Source organism: Caloenas nicobarica, chromosome 2, assembly GCF_036013445.1.
Source record: "Caloenas nicobarica isolate bCalNic1 chromosome 2, bCalNic1.hap1, whole genome shotgun sequence".
Taxonomy (NCBI): domain Eukaryota; kingdom Metazoa; phylum Chordata; class Aves; order Columbiformes; family Columbidae; genus Caloenas; species Caloenas nicobarica.
Window position 1 is genome coordinate 49,530,057 of NC_088246.1, and position 21,506 is coordinate 49,551,562.

The 21,506-nt window shown below is 35.0% G+C and overlaps 1 protein-coding gene across 1 annotated transcript in view; it reads left to right on the forward strand.

The window, feature by feature from the left end:
• BBS9 (Bardet-Biedl syndrome 9) overlaps positions 1-21,506 on the forward strand; it is a 303,101-nt gene that overhangs the window by 43,529 nt on the left and 238,066 nt on the right. Inside the window, exons 9-11 of the mRNA XM_065630323.1 lie at positions 216-345; positions 16,414-16,595; positions 20,040-20,116. Coding sequence (XP_065486395.1) covers positions 216-345; positions 16,414-16,595; positions 20,040-20,116 — 389 coding nt within the window. The remainder of the gene's footprint in view (positions 1-215; positions 346-16,413; positions 16,596-20,039; positions 20,117-21,506) is intronic.

Below are 21,506 nucleotides of genomic sequence, written 5' to 3' on the forward strand. Positions count from 1 at the left end.
GCAGTTGAAATTGTTATCCATACTTAATCAGGTATATCCTTGGTTATTGTCAATATAACTTTCAGAAATGTTGATGCTTTAATTATGCTAAATTAATTTATGACAATTAATGGCTTGAAAGGAAAAGAAAAAATATTGTAATGATATAGGCCTCAAAGAAAAGTACTGGCTTTTGAAAATGTTTCTTGCTAAAACTGGTTTTATATCTTTAACAGTGAAAGAAGGAACAATAAACACTCTAGTTGGAAACCATAATAAAATTTTGAATGTTTATCAAGATGTTACACTGAAATGGGCCACTCAACTTCCCCACATTCCAGTATCAGTAAAAGTAGCGAATTTACAGTAAGTAACTTATTAAAGTTTACTTTTTTCAGATTCATTTCCAGTTGTGAAATTTGCTTGTAGTTCCTAACAAACAGTTCTGAGGCATGTAATAAATAGGGTGACTTGTAAAAGGAAAATTCAAAGTGTTTTTTCTTTATTTTGTAAAATATTAATATCATTAATGGGCATACTGTTAATTCTAGAAGAGTACTAGAGTTGCTGTGCTGTGCTTTAGATTTCTTGAGTGAAGGTAGAACCTGCGGTCTTGTACCTTCAGTAGAGTAGTTTCTTCTTTAAAAGAATGAAAAGTGAAGCTTTGCAATCTGGTAAGATCCTTCCCTGAGACAGGCAAATAGGGAATCTCACTGAAAATCTGTTCTTCATTAGGCATTTAAGAGCATATGAATTCCAGAGATAATTTGTTGCAACAGATTATTCAACTCCAATGTTAATCTGTGGAAATTAAAGAACCATTTAAATTGCTCAGGATTGTACTGCAACAGACCAAAACCCTTTGTAAGATACACATGAGACAGGCCAGGAAAAACCTGGTTGGGTGGGGAATCGGGTGTAAAGAAATGACATATTAATAACTTCTGCTGAGTCTGTCACTGAAATAAGAAAACTACAGAAAAGTTCAGTGAGTGTTTTTCCAATCCAGTTTATGCCTGTACTATGTGCCACCAGAGCTGTGGTAGGTGCTGGCTGCCCAGTGCCTGTGACCATATGGGATGCAGTAGGAGTGTCCTTGTCAGGTAAATTCCTTCTGATCCCCAGCAGGCGTGTGACTTTTGTGCTAACATACACTGGTTTGTTGAATACTTGGTCATGTTGTGTGTTTTATCTCGCAACAGATGAAAATGCAACATGTAACTAGCTTTACTGACTTGTGCAGAGTAATTTGAGAGGTGTTTGTGTTTTGTTTGGTGCTAATGGTTACCTAATGATTTTTTAATCATTTAATTTTTTTTTTTTACTTTCTGGAGAGAGTTCTGCTGGCTTTCATCCAACAGGTCTTACAAGTAAAATATAATAGTCTCAGTGGGCCAGTTAGTATAAACCAAAAGTTAATTATGCAGGATATGACAGTACAAGTTTTGAAGTTTGGACAAAATATTTGTCTCAGAAAAGAATTGAAAAAGGCATTGATTTTTACAACGGCAGATTGTACTAACATTTGTATGTACTTTTTTTTTTTTGAAACATATTATTAAACCATCTGTTTCAATAATGCCTCTAAGAAGTATGCAGATTCTGCCTGTTCGCTGTGAACTTTAACACTCAATAGTTTGATCTTAGTGAGAATTTTGGGAGCCTAATGTGTCCCAGATTGTTTTGCTAGTTAAATTCAGAATTCCCACAGACCTGCTAATGCTAGGGTTTGGTCTGGGGTTTTGCCCTGTAGAGCGTGGAAAGACAGCAATCTAGTTGTGCAAACCTCTTTATACAGGTACTGATAAATGAAAGAACATCTGTGTGTCTAGACCCAATGGCCTGAGAGATAGAGAGAAGTGTAGGGCTTATGTCTTTCAGAGCTGTGCTTCTGTCTTTCCATTTAAAAATATGCCATGTGCTTGTACTTCTTTTTGACATTAAAGATGATCTAAATTGCAAAAACCATTGTAAAGCTTATAGCAGCAGGAATTTGGCTTAAACAAAATATATGTTTGTTCTTTAAAAAAATTATTTGAAACGGGGTTCTTTGTGAGTCAATGTGCTAATGATTTTCTAATGCTCCATTCAAGAGAGGCCTCAGTCTCAGTTGGGGCCTCTGGGCACTACTGTAACGTAAATAATATTAAGTACTTTAATAAGCATAGAGTTGTTAATCTTACACTGCCAAGAGACTGAAGTGTCTTAAATAGGATGTATGTCAATTAATTACTTTCACAACTTTTCCACTTTTATTCCAATAATACTTACAAATTAAATGGAGCATTCTGAAAGTATTTGTCTCTACAGGTAATATATGTTCATCTGTATTTTCTTGTTGGCATAATGTCTGTTATTTCTAATGTTACGCTCTGGCTTGCTGGATAAGAAAAGCATTATTACAAGGTATTCTGTGTAAATCCCTTGGGGCAGGGATAGTGATTTCCTCGTAAAGGCAGTTGTATACTTTATCCTATAATCTTGCTAGTCTACTTCTAAGATTGACTGCTCAAGTGCTTTGGAGAATTCCAGCTAAATAACTTGTGTTTCTAGTGTGTGCACCTCCTTATTCTTTATGAATTGTTTTTTTCCTTTTACAATAATGTGAAATGCAGTATTTCCCTATTGCAATACCAGTATATAAATAATGATAACAACACACTACAACATTTGGGATTGAATTCTAGCATAAACTGCTTTATTTCCATCACATTCTCAGAAACACGCAAGGAAAAATAGAATCAAAGATAAGTTGTTACTTATAACATGTTACTGATGTGTCTCTGCACTCTACAAGTGATATATTTTTAAGCTGTTGAACTACACTTTTTTTGCCTTCTATTAAAACCTGGATGTTCTCTGTCAGGAAGTTGAAAATTCCTTGTAAAAGCTTGTGATCAGAAGCTTAAACTACAGGCAAATATTTGAGAGCTTATCTTATTTTGGGTTTTACCTGGAGATCTCTATGGTCACTGAACTGGAAATTCAGTTCTAATAATTGTTATAGAAGTTTGTCCCTTATTTTGTTAGAAGTTTAGATTCTCGTTCTGTTAATGTGTAGTAGTTACTAGCTGTTTATGACATTGTTTTAATGTCAAGGGGACTCCTACATGCTTAACACTGCATGGTTTGCTTCAGAGGTATAGCCACTTACATTACTAATTTGGATTAAACTGCTTAAGATTTTGTTTCAGGCCAAATTCACCTTCCCATGGATAAGCCTGCTTGGACAATAACTATACATTTTTGCATACCCTGTGTTGTCATTCTTAAAGTTACGGCTGTGCAGAAGCATTTTCACTGAAGCTGAAACTCTTGAAGAAAATGGTTTAGATATTCTGCCTGAGTTGATTTTAAAACCCCAAACGAAGCAAAAAAAAAAACCCCGAACAACCCACTCCATCTAGAGTGGTTCGAAGAGAAACTGTCCATATGCTGCAGTTAGAACAGCCAAAATCTGAAAACTTACACAAAGGAATTAAGACTTCCTATTCCCCTCAAATTTTCAGTGTTGAAATGATAGTTTTGAGCACCGGTGTTTGTTTGTTATTCACCATAAATATATAAATAAATAAAGAAGATTCTTAGCATTGACTTTCTTCTTAGCATTGACTTCAAAGTCCATTGTCTTTTTTATTGCCCTTTCAGTTTCCATTTTTCTTTTTCACCAGAGACCTCTTTTCTAAGACTTTCCTTGTACTTGCACATCTAATTTGTGAAGGAAATTTCATGACCTGTATCTCTTATCTTCATGGATTATCAATTCTATGAATTGGTCACTCTTTGATGCTTCTTGAGATGTGTTAGATTTCTCTCTCTCTGCTGCGCGCCCCCCCCCCCCATCCTCTCTTCCCCCCGCTTCCCCCTCCCCTAATTCAGGTGTGGGAAGCAAGCCCACAGGAACATAGAATTCCTGCTTGATAGAGCACCTCGTATAAAAGTCGTCTTTTTCCCGTTGGCAGGGTTTTGAGCCTGTAAGGGCAAATGACCAAAAAGTTGGGTTATGTTTGTCTGAATCATCTGAAATAGCTTATTCAGAAAGTAGCAGAAAGTCACTTTTTAAGGGCCTGTCACATGCTGTATTTGTTTTTCTGTGCCCGATTATCCTATCTCCATATGTTTGACCATAGAAGGTCATTGGAGTAGATTAAAATACTTAGACAACTACTTTTCTATTTATTTGACACTAACTCACTTGTCAAAGCTGTTCCTAAGAGTACGATGTTTTAATTGCTGATTGATTGCACTTAGTATTACTCTGACCTGGCTGGCCTGAAAGTAGAACATTATGTTAAGGTGCATTCAGTCTGAAGCAAAACAGCTCGTGTTCGTAGCCTCAGGGATGTTTCTGTCACAAACATCCAAAATGCTGCTGTGGGTTGAGTTAAAACCACATAGAGCATTCAGCTTGGATGTGGTCTCAGGAAGGGGATTTCTGTTTTGATCACTTTCAAGTCACAAATCTCATTTTGCAAGAGGAAAGCATGAAGCCTTTCAGTCAGGGACGTTGTTTCTTCTGAACATTTTAAAAGTTCACTAGTCTTAATTTTACTGCTTGGTTTTGTTTGTATGCAGCCTTTAAGTTATATCTGATAAGCCTGTGGATGCTGAAAGGTAGCCTGCCATTTTTTCTTTTAAATTGAAATAGACTGCAAACTTCTTCAGATACCTCTTTTTTTTTTTTTTTTTTTTTCAAGTCAGTATGTCATGTTGCCCGTTTTGGTTCTCTGTGCTTTTGCCTATCCATCAAGAAATGAAGTCTGATCATATCTATATGGCAAAAAAAATGTTGATTTCATGTGGAATTAATCAGCAGGCACATTTCTAACAGGAAACCAGCCTTCTCTGAGGGAGGGAAAGATAATTCTTTCCTCTCTACTTAATGTATTTGGGACTTATTAATTTAGGCACCAGTTTATTAGTGAACTTCATGTTTAAATGAAGGGTATTTTCACCTTCAGCCACATTGGAATTTGATCAGAAATACCCAAAAGAAAAAAAATTATACCCACCTGTAGTGCTTGTTTATAGGTAATTGGATGCACATATGTGGTACCTCTTGCTTTTTAGGAGCTACATCTAGGAATTAGAATATGGGAACTTTGTTTTGTGAGTATTTATGTGAACTACTATATCTGTGAGCAGGAAGACTATTCTTCATGGAAGAAAGATTTTTGAAGCAAATAACCCACAGAATTGATGTGTATGCCCTGTAAAATGTGAAGTTTCTTTTATTACAAGGGGTTGACAAGTATGGACAAGTTGGTGAAAGTTACTGGAATATTTGCTTTCACTTTCGTTTATTTGACAGATAAATATAATTTTACTTGGTAATGGAACAGCACGTTTTCTGAAGAGGAAATATAAAGCAGTCTGGAAAGGTTTTTTGTTCAGAAGTCATTTGTCACCTCTAAAGAATAAGAATTTCTGAGTTTCTTAAAATATTGAATTTCCAGCACCCAACCTTTTAGCTTGAATTAAGCTAGTAAGTAGATTTTCATTATTTGAAATGGGGATTTTTTTTTTTTTTTAAATAAACAAAAGTAACTGTTGAAAAGCCGGGAAACAAAAGTAGACTTTATATGTTCAAAATGGCAAGCAGGCACACTTAGAAAGCTTTATCCACACTTCAACTCCTTATGAACTTTAAGTCTGCCTAGGTTTAAACTGAAGAATGATCCCATAAAAATATCCCAGGGTTCCATGTCTTCACCACTGATTCTGTTTTGCTCAGTTTTCAATCACAAAGTGATTTTCTTTCTGTTAATTGCTAGCATTACAACTGACTATGATATTTGAAAATTACTTAAATAATGCTTTTAATTGCTTCTCCAAGTATGATCCTTGCAGACTATAGGGGTCATGCCTGAACTCATAACATCAGTGTTGTGAATCACCAGCCCATTAAGACTGTATCACATAGTAATGTATTTATCAGCAGTCTATTAAAGCCACATTCCCATAGGCTATTTGTGTTCATATTTTGTCTTATGCTGTTATATATTTGATTATGTATTCTACTGAATCAAACACTTAAAGTAATAAATTCAAGGTTGTATTGTGTAGGCTGAGATGCAGGAAATACTGCAGCTTACTGAATCACTTCAAATGATTGAATTAGGGTGCTGTAGTAGTGTCCAATTTTCTTATTGCTTGTAAGACAAAGTAATTTGGTAGCTCTAAAATTTCTAGTGTTCTTGTATGAGTCCTTTTTCGCCTTGCAGAAATAATAAAGGAGCAGAGGCTGACTAATGAAGGTACTGAAAATTAATTTTCTATGTAATCATATTGATTAGTGTTTGAATATTTCTGTTGTCCTATGTGGTGTTGATAGCCATGGCTACTGAACTTTCCTCTTGGAAAATCTCCACTTGTGTTATAGTTGCACAGATGCATTATAACAGAGTATTTTACAATATTTTTAAGTGCTTGCAAGTTAGTTTTGGAGACAATGACTTCTAATTTACTGAAGCAATAGTCTCTTGCTATGTGCTGAGTTATCATTTTACTCCTAGGTGCCTCTTTCCTTTTTTCTTCCGTTTTTTTCTAATAAAAGGATGTGTAAAATGCATAACAGGTGAGTACTGTAAAAAGATCTGTACAGTGTTGTTTAGTTATCTAGTGATTTCCAGCCTGTTTTGCATGTACATACTCATTTCTTGATTACCTGTCTCTGACTTTTCTGTTTTGCCATATACTGCTACAGGCATGTGGCATTCATTCTTTCTAACCAGAGATAACCATGTAAGCATACTTACAGATCAAAGTGAGAAGGTTTTTTGGCTTGATAGTCTGATGTGTCACCTTCGAACTGTCAGTGTAGTAGTTGGTCTTGGCTATGTGATGACCATACCAGCAACAATGAATGCCTGCAAAGAAATTCCTAATGCTTTAGCCCTAGGTTCAAAAGAATATGTGAAGAAGGGTTGGGTAGTTTTCATGTCTTTGTAGCTTACTGTGTATTCCAATACTCTGTTCCAGTCCAGTGTCTCCCATTAGTTTGCAGCTTGAGTGCAAGGCTGAGGAGTATTGCTTGGGGGACTTTGGCTAACAGAGGTTGTCTGTACACCACCTCCAGTGCATGTTAAGCATAAGCCAAGTGATACGAGCTGCTACACTTCAGGATTGCTAATCAGTTTGCATTTGGAAGGGGAACACAATACTGAAAGAGACGTGTATTGCATTTATTGCATTTAAAACCAATCTCGTCTTTACACCAACCCCAAACAATTAAGAATTTTACAGTTATTGGAGCATACATCCATGGAGAAAATCACTTTTCTTGCCTTCTAGAAAAAAGCTTAATACAATACTCCTTTTGGATTTTTTTAGTTGTTAGTATTTAATAATATTAGAATGACTAGTAAGAAATATGTAGTTTTTATACTTATTTGTATAATGAGGTAAAAAGACCCTGAAGACTGTTGTTCACTGGCTTTGTAGAACCCAGACTTGTCTTCTGTGTGTGAGAAATAGCTTGAGCTGGACATAGTTAACATGCTTGTAACTTTGTGGCACTTTGTCTGAATAATTTTATATATAACTCTCTGATTCAGCAACCTGTCTCTGTAAAGAAGAGAACATAAGCTAGTGTTTAAATTCTTTGTTTTGACGAAGGATTAATTCCTAGATTTGAACTTGTGTGTAGCACCACAGACTGGTCAGTTTAATTTAAATGAGGAACATGAATCAAAAGATTGGAGTTCAGAATTCTAGTGTATATCAGTTGGTTGAAAATGTGCTTTGTGAAGTTTTACCTTCCTAGATTTTTTAAAGAAAATGAAAATCTGTGATCAATTTTCAAGTGAGAAAATATTGCTCTGGTCCAAATATGAACTTGAAATGAAAACTTGTGTTCTGGCACAGAATCATAGTACATTGGGTGGTTAGATGAACGTACTTTGTGTAGCTGGGCTTCCCAAACAGTAGAAGGGCAACAGGAACTGAATTTAACTGGAAGAAATATGAAGAAATATTGTAGTTGAATTCAGTATATAAGGTGTAAAAGTGCACTCACATAGGGGTAATAGTGGGTGGAGTCAAAATAAAACCCCCTCATTGAATTTTTTAGTTATCCAGATGCTTGAAAATACTTTGTTCTTCATTCCAGCCCATCTGTTATTCCTTATTATAACTGACATCACCACAGCTACCGCAACTGTTAAAGAATCACTGTATAAAAATGGCAAAACTTACATATAAAACCAGCAAAACTTAGCACTTATTACACAGTTTTATGGAAAGAAAACTGCAGGAATCCAACTTTATAGTTTATTGAAACATTTTTCCTTTTTCTGTATCGTAGTACTGTAAAAGAAGCAATGCCAGTTATGACGCACAGTATGAACTGTTCAGTTATATACATGTACATATATAAATTTTTATTTGAGTGTTCTATGAGAATGTTGCCTCATCTGAGAAGTTAAATGCAGAGAATTCTGGAATCTTTATACTTAAACATACTTGCATTTAAAAAAATGTTTTAAGAAAAAAAAGATAATTTTGTTTTTCATCACTAAATTGCCACTGGATTGTCGAGAGATGGCAGTACAAAATATTACTCTTTTAAAGGTCTTTTGAAGAGGTAATTTTAGTGTCTGTAAGCCTAGCCACAAAATATGAACATGTAAGATTCTGATCCTGCAAAAGACATAGATATGCCAAATACTATGTCCAGCATATACTGTGATTCTTGACTGGGCTTTCTAGCAAGTTGGTTTCAAATGGTATTTTACTGTATAATATTAAGCACATGTCCATATTGCGAGTTCTCCTAATTTTATTGCATGTCACTTGCTTTTTCAAAAAGCCTACTTTTTACAGTCATATGGTTTTGTAAGGGTTTCAACTTACTTTAAAATAACGTTTAAAATATTCCTGCCCTCATGGTTCTAGAGAAGGTCCGAAAAGTGAAAATTCTAACTGCTGAAGAACAAGAAGGCAAGTAACTACCCCTCTAGTATTTAAATACTTTAAATGCTTTTAAACAAATATCATGGGGGTTTTTTTGCTAGCCCACAATTTATCTGTGCCTGTTCATGTTGTGCCAGAGTAGAATATAACTGTATCAGGTTCTGAACTAAGTCTTGGAGTTGGGTATTGAGCAGTAGGCTGGAGTTTATGGCTGTATTGTGACACTTGGTCTGGATGTGCTGGACATCTTGTTTGAAAAACAGTTATGAGCAATCTAAAGGTGTTGATTTTGAATGTCTTGATTATGCTATTAACATGAATGACATTTTTTTCGTACAAGGACCAGCAGGTGGGACATATATGTTAAGCTTGGGAGACGAGAGCCCGCTAGCAGTGCAAAGCACCAGAAATGCTTTCAATGAGCAGCTTTGCTCTTCAGACAGGGTGAAGGGACAATAAGTATTGTTAAAAGTAATAGTGTATGCACTTTTTCCTGCTTGAAGTGCTGGTGAATTTTGAAGCTTGTAGGCACATCACTGTCAAACTGTGAGGAGAAAGAGATGGAGATTAACTTGAGTGTTTTTAAAGTTACGTAACTAGTAAATCCTTTCAGAATAAATCTGTGGTAAAGACACATCATGGTTATTCCTGTTAGCCTCTCTGTGGGCAGTCTTAATTTTCCTCGTGTACTGTCTAATGTTATAATAGCTTGTATGAAGCCAATCGTTAAGAATAAGCTTTATCTAAACCAATAAGCTTACTAGAGTGTAGATGTTATCAGTATAGCACCTTGCATCTCTTTATTGTTGGAAGCAAAGATGCTGCGGGCCTCTCCACCTTGCCTGGAGTGAAATGGGGTCTAACCACTTTCTTGATGTGGGAGAAGAGAAGGTTTTAGATGAAGGATAAACTTTGGAGGCCCTCCAGATCCTCTGTTCATGACGCCATAGCAGCTATTATACCTTTGATGCTTTGGAAGCTGCGATATACCTGTCTGCCAGTGAAGGAGTCTGACCTTGAACAGATTTTTGAGTTGAAGCAAAGGAGGTGCAAATGAGAAAATATGTACTTCTTGCTGTAGCTCTAAGAGGAAGTGAAGCATAGAGATAATTTAGATGTGTCACAGTTGGTCTTAATTTATTTCTTATTACTAGCACTGGTGCTATCATAAATGCAATCACAATGTAATTTCTCTTGTTTCCTATTATGTGGAGCTCTGACCTAGAGGCTGCACTCTTATTTAAAGTAAACTGGTTTTCTTATCAGTCCTCACATTCATTTTCAATTCAGATAATGCCATTAACTGTCTTAGATATTGAACTGTGATAATAATGAATGTAATGTGGAAGTTATGACTTTTCCTTGAATATATTCTACTTTAGAGCTGTTCACATTTTTTACTTAAAGCAAGATAATATATTTCTGGAGGCATGTGTCATCCCTCTAAATATTCTGGTTTTATTCTACTTTGTGATAAATGCTAATTTTAATTTAAACCTGCATTTTGTATAGCTTGCTATTTTTAATAAAACCTTTACTGCTTTTGAAATGGTTTTGATTTTATATTTAAAACAACAAGAAACTAAGTTGTTTAATACTTCAGATAAAAATAATTTTATATGTCATTTGTAGCATGAGCTTAAATCGCGTGTCTAGCCTGCCTATACCAGTATGTGTGTTTCCTTCCTGAAGGAACCAGAAGATGGTGCCGTGTATGAATGTCTGTCCCTCTATGTGCATCGTTAAGTTTTAACCTGTTTAATATTCCCTTCAACTGTCAAGCTGTCATACTAACCCTGTTAAAAACCAAAACAAAACCACAAAAAACGCCACCAACACCCCCAAAAAACCCCAAACAAATGACAAAAACCCAACCAACCAAACAAAAAAACCCACCACCGATTCTGCTTTATTTAATGTGACCTGGTAGCTTTGAGGGCACTCCTGAAGCTCCTCACAAGTCCTGTGGTTCTGCCCGCAGGTGGCAGTAGTGATCTGGCAGAAAAGACCCCTGACCCAAACTTTTCATGAGTAGTGTTTGATTTTACCTTGGCAGTAAAAGTGAAACCAGTTAATTTCCATTGCTTTTTTTTTTTTTTTTCCTCATTTTGTTGTTTGGTGGAAGATGCTCCTTCTAATGTGGTCACTGGATGGCATTTGGCCTTTTAGGCAGAGTCTCTTTCAAAGAGAAAACTACCCAAGCTAAAGACTTGTCTGAAGGTGTTGTGCGGTAAGGCACTAGTTTACTGTTGTGCTGTGAGGTGTCACCAAGCTGCTAGGGAAAATATCTTCAGTCCTAAGTAGAGAGTGAAAGTACTGTATAAGACCTGGAAGCCAGAGAATTCTTCACGCATTCAAAATGGTAACACTTTGGCCGAATTCAGGTTCGGTTCAGTTCTGACTCTCAGTGGATTTCAGTGCTTATTAGAGGGGATAGGTGTTGACCTGTTGTTCTAGTTATAACCTCTTTTTTTTTAACTGCTTTTCCATAGATTATCAAGATGAAGCTATGTTTCATTTCCCTGTTCCTCTTATATGTATTTCATAGTTTTTTTTAAACTAGATTTGTGTCTGGTATTCATTAAGATCAACAATCTTAAACTATCACACAAATAGAAAGATGAAGAATGCTTTTCTGTAAAGCAGCAGCACAAATTATATACCACTTAATGATATTCAATATAATTACGTATTGTTGTAAAATTATAATTGAATGCTATATTTATATTATGTTTGCATTCCCTCTGCAGAGGGTGCAAAATGTGTTAAATACCTAAGATAAATAGCCTTAAAAGAAATTTAGTTTCTCAGAGCAAACAGATTGTCTGTTTTCATGTGTGATAACAGAACGAGGAAGTCTTACACATGCAAATATTACTTTTGATGTAAATTTGAGTAAAGATTTTTTTTTAATGAGGAAGAGATTTTCGAAGGAACCTGAGGGTGCTCCACTGATACCCAAAGCCACTTAAAAATTGGTGGTAGCTGGCACCGAGTTTCACCAGGTATACTTTAAATATTCAGCTGAAGGTCTGATTTTGGATTGTGTGTTTAATAAGAGTAAGATGGGCTTTCACTGCCATTAGTTCATGTTAGAAAATGCTTCCTAGTCTGATCTTCCTTCAGCATTTCTTCAAATGCTTCACACGGTTACAGCTAAAATGACACTGAAATGGTAGTGAAACTTAGAAAAATTTTAGTTTTCAAAAGCACTAAACTAAAAGTGCTATTGTAGTTATGCTCTTGCACATAATTATTTTAGAAGATGATAAAATGAGGAGAGAATTTGATTCAAATACTTGAGCACAATTCAGGAATTAGTTTCCTGGTTTAGTAGTTCATAAATAATACATTTTCAGTAGTATTGCAGAGCATCTTGTTTTCTAAAATGATTGGTATAAGTAATATCAATTAAAACTATTTCCGAAATTGAGGTAGAAGTTTCATGTGCTATTATAAATATAAATAATCAAAGCTGTAAATGGTGTCAATAACCAGACCTTGTCCTAAGAGTTATCCAAGGCTTAGCTTGTGTCATTCAAATGGAACTCGAAATTACAGATTCAACTTCTAAGTCAATTGTTTGAGTGATCAGTTTGGTATTATATAACTAGAAACATGCAAAGCATTTTAATTTCTTCAAGAATTATGTTGTGAGCAATTTGTTTAGTAAGAGAAGACCCACAAAAAACATATGCTGTTATTATTACCCAGAATCCAATAAAAGATAGTTTTTCAAATTATTACCATATGTGTGTGGGAGTTGCTTTGTACTGTAAAGTTATTTTAGATACCAGAATAATTTGTTTCATACTTTGAGTTCCTCACTGTTGAAATGTCCCCTTAGATTTGCTATTACTTTGACTATTGTGTGATATATAGTAAAAAAAAATAGTTTACAATAAAAGAAATTTAACAAGTAATTGAAATTCCAGATTGTGTGCAAAATGTGCCAAATGAAGTAACGATATTTGCAGGGATATTGGATGAGTGCAGTAGCTGCGGGGAAACTTCTATAAAACTGTTAAATATGCTCCCCCTCCCCCTGCTGTCTTTAACCACTGTTCTAAAAGCTTGAGAAAATAAAGTAGTCCTGACTGGCTGGTGAACATTCCAACAGAGAAATTAATGTATTATAAATTGTATGTTATAACTGGTTACCCATATTTTCCTTACTGTTTCTATTGATGTACAAATTCATGGACAGCTTTAACAAGGAAAGATTACTGAAAAAAGCTTTTTTTATCTTTGTATGTTTTTCATATTGAACAATCTTCTGAGGACCTAGCAGAACAGTAACTGAAGTAAAGGAAAAGTGTCATTTGTAATGCTGCTTTCTTAAACCAGTGCTTTTATCTCTGAGTTAGTGCAGACTTAAAGAATGTCGTGACTAACAGGAAAGTTGGTTTTATTGACTTTATTTTAAAATGGAGTTTTTGAATGTGCATTCTGTAATGCTGACATAAACTCGGAAGTTAAGAAAAGCACAATTTATAAAGGAAAATAATCTCATTGATTTGAGTTGATTTCATTGGATAGACTCATTACCTGCAGATGATTGCCAACTTAAAGGTGTATAAGAAGGACTGTATTTACAAATCAGTTTTGAATGTATTATAATTTAGTAGTATATCATCAAAGATTTATTGCTAACAGTGTAGCTATATTTCTTCATGCCCTTTTGATTTACATTCAGATGTCTTCATGGATCTTCCCTTCTTAGCTTAACAGATTCATAGCCTCAGGAAAGAAATTTTAAGATGATCCAAAGCATTACTGGAGAATTTTAGAAATTGTTTTGTTTTCAGATATTGGTTTTCTTTCTCCAGTTGTGGAGCGAGTTCATGATGCGGTTTGTCTTGTCCCATTTTTTTTTGGCAACTTCATTATTTTCTGTAACTAAATAGAAAAGCGTGGGACAGTGTATTGGGTAGCATGGTAGCATCTGCTTCAACAGTATCCCTTTTTTGAAGACTTTGCTGTGCCCATGGCCAGTAGGGCAAGGTTCTTTGCAAACACTTGTCAAGCATTAAGCAAAGTCCTATACATTAGGTGTTATTTGCATACCCTACCGAGACTGCATTATGGTCCAAGTATTCAGAATAGTCTGTCTCCTTGCATTAGCCCAATGTGTTTGTTCTGTGTGCCATCCAGAATTCTGCAAACGTAGCACAGATGTGTGTTGTATAGATCTTTTTGGGTGTAGAAAACTAGGATGAGCAATTCTGCATGTATAATAATTCCAACAACAGACCCAGTCCTGAGCAAGGAAACCAACTATAGCTGGCAGATAAATATTCAAGCAGCCAGAGGACGCAAGGACTCATGCTTAGTTCCACTGCCTCTCACTTTGGGTTGAGAGTTTACAATTTGTCAGAAATAACAGATGCAAACTCCAAGCTCACAGGTCACAAACAGGCTGTCACATTCGCAGGACCGCTGCTAGTGCAGGTACTGGATATGTAAGTTGAAAATCAGTATTAAGTCTTCTGCTTTCTTAAAGTATTTGTTGGGGGAGACTTGGCATCTCCAGCCTTACGGTGCTCAGAATAGAGCTTCCTATTACAGTTTGTTTAGGTTTTGTAGTGAATGTTAATATATGTTCAAAATTACAGTGGTGGCTGGAAGCTCTTCTGTGGCAATAGGAACAGGAGTCCCAAAAGAGGTGACTGTTTCTGTTTAAGATGAGCTTATAGAATATATACGGGGAACTGTGTGTTTTGAGCCCTATTATGTGTGTTCCATTTCAGAAGGCAGTTCAGATTTGCATGTTCCACCTGCAACAAAGGGCTAGCTGAGGATGCCCGTTGTTCAAAAGAAACCCCAAGCAGTTTCCATACATTTGTAGTTCAACCAGGAGATTTATTTCATTCACTGAGTAAAAATTACTTCCTGTAGAAAGAGAAAGCTCAAACTTGTCTGCAGAAACTACTTATTTGGATACTGCCCAGTGGAGTCTTCATCTCTGTATGCAGTTATAATGTAACTGTACAGACTTGAGATGATCTCAGTTACAACATAGTTTTTCCAGAATATTTGATTACAGTTGTGAAACCAACATTCCAATTGTGGCCTTAGTGTTCTGTAAAAAGGCATTTTGGATCGTCCAGTTGGACCATCAGTTATCAAAATTAATCTGTGACACCTGTTTGCCTTTTACTATTACCCTGGAAAATTTTGGAAAGAGGTTTTCTGTCTGTGTATACTGGAGCCATGCTATAGGACTACATAGGAAACCAGAAGAGAATTCCCTTTTTTCATATAGCTATCTGGCTTTTAATGAGGATTGTACTAGAGCAGGCACTTGAAAGGGGTCAGCGTATGTAAGTGAAAGGATTTTTTGTTAATTCTTTATGAATTATAGCTTGAACACTTATACAAATGAAGTGTTTTATGTGGATTTGATTAGTAGGATAGTGTGTTAGGCTTTCTTATAAAAATTTAAGTTTTATATCTAAGAATTTTGATCTGTCTTTGCTTTATATGACAGTTGTATTTGATGCAAAGGCAGTATGGAATAAGAGCAAATTATTGGTATGACTGTATCACCTCATGATTATGAAAATAAATACAAACTTTTAACTTAATTAAGAGTAAGCATTTTAAAAAATAAAATGGAAGTTAATCTTTCTCCCAATTTTTGCTGTTAACATCTGTTCTAGTCTTTCTTTACTGATCAGTTCTTCTGTTTAGGAACTCTTCAGGTTAAGCAAAATGTTGGCAGTACTCCCTGTTGTCTCATAATTTGTTAAATATTTTCCTACATCTTGCATTTGCATCATACATGATCAGATAAACAAAAAAAGTGAGACTTTTGTAAGACTAAGTTCAATGAAGTATTGTTCCCTTGAGGGAAAAGAGACTATAATGTAGCTAATAAACCACTCATTTGTATTGATTCAGAGCAGTGTAAGTGAAATGTTATGGATCCATGTGGATACCTTTTGGAAAGATGCTGCAGGGAAGAGCCAGCCAGAGTTTGAAGCCAGCACAGTAGCTGCAGTAGCAGGCAAAGAAATGGGTTACGGCAGCTACTGAAACCATCAAAGTCCTGCTGCTGTCTTCACTTCCTCCGTTGCATCCTTTCCCTTCCCTTGGTGTCCCATTTAGCTAATTCTTCTTCCTGAATACCAGCCTAAATATCCATACTTTGAAAAACTTAAGTAACAATTTTTGAATAAAACAAGGTTACAACTGTACCGTCTACTCAGCTTGTTCATTCTGATCCTTTCCTTTACCTGTCTTGATTATACAGATTCTGAGATACTTGGGTGATGTTTTAGTCATCTGTCAAGCAGAGTTTGGTTCTTAAGTGTAATTGCAATAAATGGGAGTAATGTTAATAAACACATCTGAATTAAAGAATAAATATTTTTGTTTTCTGTTGGTCAAATAATCTAATTAACAACAGCAAGTTCTGTTATATTTGTGAATGGAACAGTAAAAGCAGCATAGATTCAATGTTATTGCTTGTGCGATTCGTCCCAGTTTCTCAATGTACTTTTTTTTTTTTAAATGCAGAGGCTTGAAGGGTGTTATAGTCACTCTGAGTGATGATGGTCATCTTCAGTGTTCCTACCTTGGAACTGATCCCTCAGTCTTCCAGGCTCCTAGAGTTGATTCTAGGGAAATAAACTATGAAGAATTTGATGCTGAAATGAAAAAGCTTCAGAAAAGCATCAAGGAAGCCACAAAAACACAAGGTATACTTCTCCCTTTTCTATAGTCGTACGTACTTTTAACCACCTGAATTTCCTTTTAGCACTTAAATATTTTATTTTCATACTTTAACTGTAATTACATTTCTGTAGGAAACATAATATTTAGTTATGTTTAGGTTTTAATAAAAAAAAAGTACAGGCAAAATCCTAGACTGTAAGGACCTTGAATACAGAGTTTTTTCTTTCTGTTTTCATAATACCTGTTGGAACTTTCATGATATTTATGTCAGGTTGCAGATGCTTCTCAGTAGTGCAAGCGTTCAGAGAAAAAACTGACAGTCCATATACTACCCAAAGGCAAGAAAACTTAAGGCATTTCACAGCAAGTCTTTGGCTTCAGAGAGAGCAAAAGTATTGCCAAGTTCAGTTTTATTATTACAAATGGCTTAAGTTATCCAAATAACAAAGAACAACTTTTGTTAAAGCAACTTTACTATTGCTTTAATTTCTTTCAAAAGCAATTTTATTTGAAGAACATAGTGAGAGATATCAAAGCCCAAATAACTAATCATGATAAATTCTGGAATGTACATACATTGCTAATAACTTGGATTGATTTTGTTCAAGTAAGGGCACATCATTTCTACAGAGATCCTTCAAAGTTTGTGTTTTCATGACTGAGTTTCTAAACAGTGTATCTGATTTACATAGGGAATTGGAAGCATGTGATTTTACTGGAAACTGTGGAAAAATCTTAGACAAATAGAAAGAACCAATTAAATTCTTATCCTGATGATAGTTAACAAGTTCTTAAAATGCATTAAAGAAGTAGTCATGGCTTTTTGTGTGAAAAAGAGAGCAAAAAAGCTCACAGTTGAAATCCCTAGAAAATAAGAAATTATTTATGTGTAGTTGTGGGCTTGATTCTACAACTCGAAAATTTCTTATTTTTGTAATGGGATATAACTTTGTCCATTATTATGATAGACTGATGTAAGTTCAGCTTTTTTTTTTTTTTTGGTGGGCTTTTTTGTTTGTTTGGTGTTTTTTGGTTTTTGGTTTTTTTTTTTTAATTTTACAAATCTAATGATTGGTTATTTAAGCATATAGATGTGGGTAAATTCCATTGATTTTTACCCTACAGCCTTTTAAAATAAGTATTTGACAATTCTGTCTGGCTATTGTAACCAAAGGAAAGAAAAGCATGATGAAAGGAATAAATCCATTTGAAGTGAAGCATCTTCTCAGTTTTAACATATGTGTGGAAGATTTAGAGAGAGAGAAAGGAAACATAGCTGTGCTTTATAACTTTTCTAATAACTGTTGTGGTATGACTGTCAAGTTTACTATGAATATTATTGATATTTTCCCTACTCTCTTCCTCTTAATTTTTTTTCTTCCTCAATCTTTCTGATCTGATCTAAAGTGTTACAGTAGTGTTTTCAGATGAGTTTTTATGAATGCTCGTTACGTTGTTGAGAGATGCTTCAATGATGTTGTGTTTGGCTTTGGATGTAAAACTTTGAGAAAACCTTTTTTACAACAAAACATTTTACTTATGAAGAATGCCTTTCAGTTTTGGATGTTTTGGCTTTGTTTCATTTTGGCTTTTTTCTTAGAACTTTATCTAAATCTTAAAATACCTGCTAATCATGTCTAGTTGAATACAAAACACTTTTGAACATCGGTCACCATTAAGTTAGTGCTAAGCATGATCTTTAAAATGAGCCATCGACTTTTCTGTCTTTTGAATTCACATTTGTGCAGTAAGAGCTTGTGGTGTTTTGGAAATATCTACCCTTATATGGAAATAGTTTTTCTTTGTTTCATTTTGACTTCCAAACATGGAAGGTATTTAGAATTAGGTCATCATATGAAAAAAACCCCCTTAGTTATTTCCATAAATGTCTTGTATTTCTGTCCATTAAACTGTTGAACTTAAGCTGTTTTATACATTTTGAAGAATATGGATTTACATTATGAACTGATGAAACATTTTAAAATCATAACTGTTATACTAACTTAAATCTACTGTTACTTGCATCAGTCGGGATGACATAAGTGGTTAAACATAGGTGTTTTGGCTCAGTTTAGTAGTAACAAAAAGCCGATGCTTGTATGTAAACTTTGGTTGTGATCTCTGTCCTATTACTAATAGAAAAATGATTGTATGACAGAACTTGCATCATAGTTTGCTTGAAGAAGGAACCTGAAGAGAAATGGTTAAGAAAGGAGAGAAAAAGATCTCTTCTTATCTGTGGCAGTGGAATTGATTGTGCTGAGGTGTGTGCGGTTGTCAGAACCAGTTATGTGCAATTGTGGCAGTTACGAAACAGGCATAGGCTTCTTTGGTAGGTGGTATTGGAGGAACGTGTTTTGTTTTGCCTTTTTTTTGTAGTAAAGGGAGGTATATTTCTCTGAGCAAAAGAAAATGAATTTTCTGTCTTCATAAAAATCTTTTCCCTTGACTCTCTTCTTAGAAAGAGATAATGTGCTACCTGCTAGTTCTGGATCATTTTCAGGACCCTATGTGTAATAAAATTCTTGCAGCTTTCTGAATGTGCTCATGCTCTCAATTATTCAGCTAATATGTTAATTTCCCCTTTACAGTAAGTCTTTTACTGTGTGTTACTTTAGGAACTATGCATTGGGTTTTTCTTTTTTTTCTGATGCATTTAGTAGTAAGAAATAAAAGTGCCTTTCAGATAATTGCAAATTCCCTAGAGCTGGACTTCTGGATTCTTAAGAGGAGATTATGTAATTTCTCATGGTATTTAAGTGCCTAGTTTTTAATCCTTACAACCTTTGTACATGTGTGAATCTGTATAAGGTTTTATATCATGGGTATATATGAGTTCGTAGCATTCTTTCCATTGTATGTTGACAGTCCTGGAAAATGTCAGGTAATATATTGTAACCAAGTGCCACATAATGTTCTGTACATAAACCTTTCGTATACCTTCTTATGCAGAGGAATTTTTTAAATCTATTTTAATTTTACACTATTAGGCACTGAATCTTTCTGTGTCTGATGTATTCATTATCAAATTATTTACATGAAAGGGCCATGAGATGTGCAGTGTGTATTTTGGAGATCGTTATTTCTTATGGGTGTGTTTTATATATATACATATATATATATATATATATATGCATGTGAAGACAAAAGTTTAAAAATTCCTTACAATCTCTGAAGATCATGGATAATAGATGTAAAATCTTGTTATAGAAGGTATGTAAGTTCTTTTCCATACGTAAATCAGAAGTCCAGAATGAGGTCCAGATTTAGGTTGTCTGTAGAAATCTTATAAAATAGGGAAGTTTCTTTGGTCAAAAATCATATACATTGTTATTTTTTTCCTGTACGCTAGTAGGTGTAATGATGTAAGTCTGAAACTTGATGCTTTTGAAATTGTGTTATTTTTAGAAACATAGCTGCATGTTTGTTAAAGGAGAGCTGATTTACCTTTTTTTTTTTTTTTTCAGATATTTTGCCCAAAGCTGAAAAACACAGAAATGTAATTGTTACAGCAGAAATTTCACCCGATTTGGATGCAGAATCTGTATGTACCTGTATAAAAAGGAAATTGAAAACATTGGTTTCATACATGAGTAAATAATAGTTAATCATAGACAGTGCTGCATATTTATATTTGTGGGACTGAGCTTCTGCATAGTCTCCAGATTTCCATCAATTAAAATGTACTTCTGTTAATGATTTTAACTAGAATTATTAAATTACTTAATAGCTTCTGTCTGGGGACCTTTAGATTCTTGCCGAAGCAAACTTAAGTGAATGAGAACTTAGAATAATTTGTAATGGTGAGCAGTTAATAATATGAGGGAAACAGTAGAAGTGTCACCCTGTGGATCGTTTAAAGATAGAATACACAAACCATGCATTGTAAGAAATAATCTTTCTCTGGCAAGGCATCATTGCAGCCTAATTAGTTTATTCATCTTGTATACGTATGTAGTTTATAAAAATCAATTCAAATTAAGATGCAAGAGAGCTAATAGTGTCTCAAAACTTTTCACTTTAACACTTCAGAAAATACTCATTGCACCAGAATATCTGTAATTAGTCATTTCTGGCCACTAATTTCTGCAAAACTGATTTTGAGGGCTACTTGCTGTTTAAAAAATACACAAGGAGCTGCTTTTTAATGTTTTTAGATATGTATTTGATATATTTATTTAAACTCTGTTATTATTACTACTGCTACCTCTACTACTATTGTTCCTTGATAAAGGGACCTCTTCATAATGCGTGCTAATGTCCTAGCGTTTGTCTGTGGAAAAAAGGACAGTGTATCATGGTCTTAGCTAGCTGCAATAATCCGTTCACCACACTTAGAACTGCTAGATCCATAGAATGCTCTAATGCTGCTCTGCTCATTTGCTCAACCTTCGAGGTGCAAACGGGCTGTTTCATGTAACTAACTTGGTATATCGGTTGAACCATGACCGTGGATTTTTATTTTCCAAGGCTGTCCATATATCTTGGTTACCTGTGTGATAGGCTTTGCTGGAGATTCCTTCAGTATCCATCTAGAAAGGAAAAATCTGACAAGATATTACAGTTCATATGGAAGGATCAACTCAGCAAATGTAGGAACAATTTTAGGGCTTCTGCAGCAATCTTGGAAACTATAGGCTTGCAGATACTACTTCGGCATTTGTGAAAAGATTTAAATTGCGATGTGTGTGGTAAAAGCAAAGAGAAAATAGATGTGTTAAAAAGGATTAGTTAAGCAAGTGGAGAACCATTCTGGTTATTTGACACCACCTCTTGTGTCTGGCCTCTGATCCAGGAAGTCCAGCTGATTTCTGAAAGCTGAATAAGGTGAGGATCAATCTCTTTGCACCCCTGCTATGGCTTCAGGGTCAACTGCTGGTCACCAGAGACAGTGGGCATGACAAGCCAGTATGAAAGTAGCTGCGTTTTTTTAA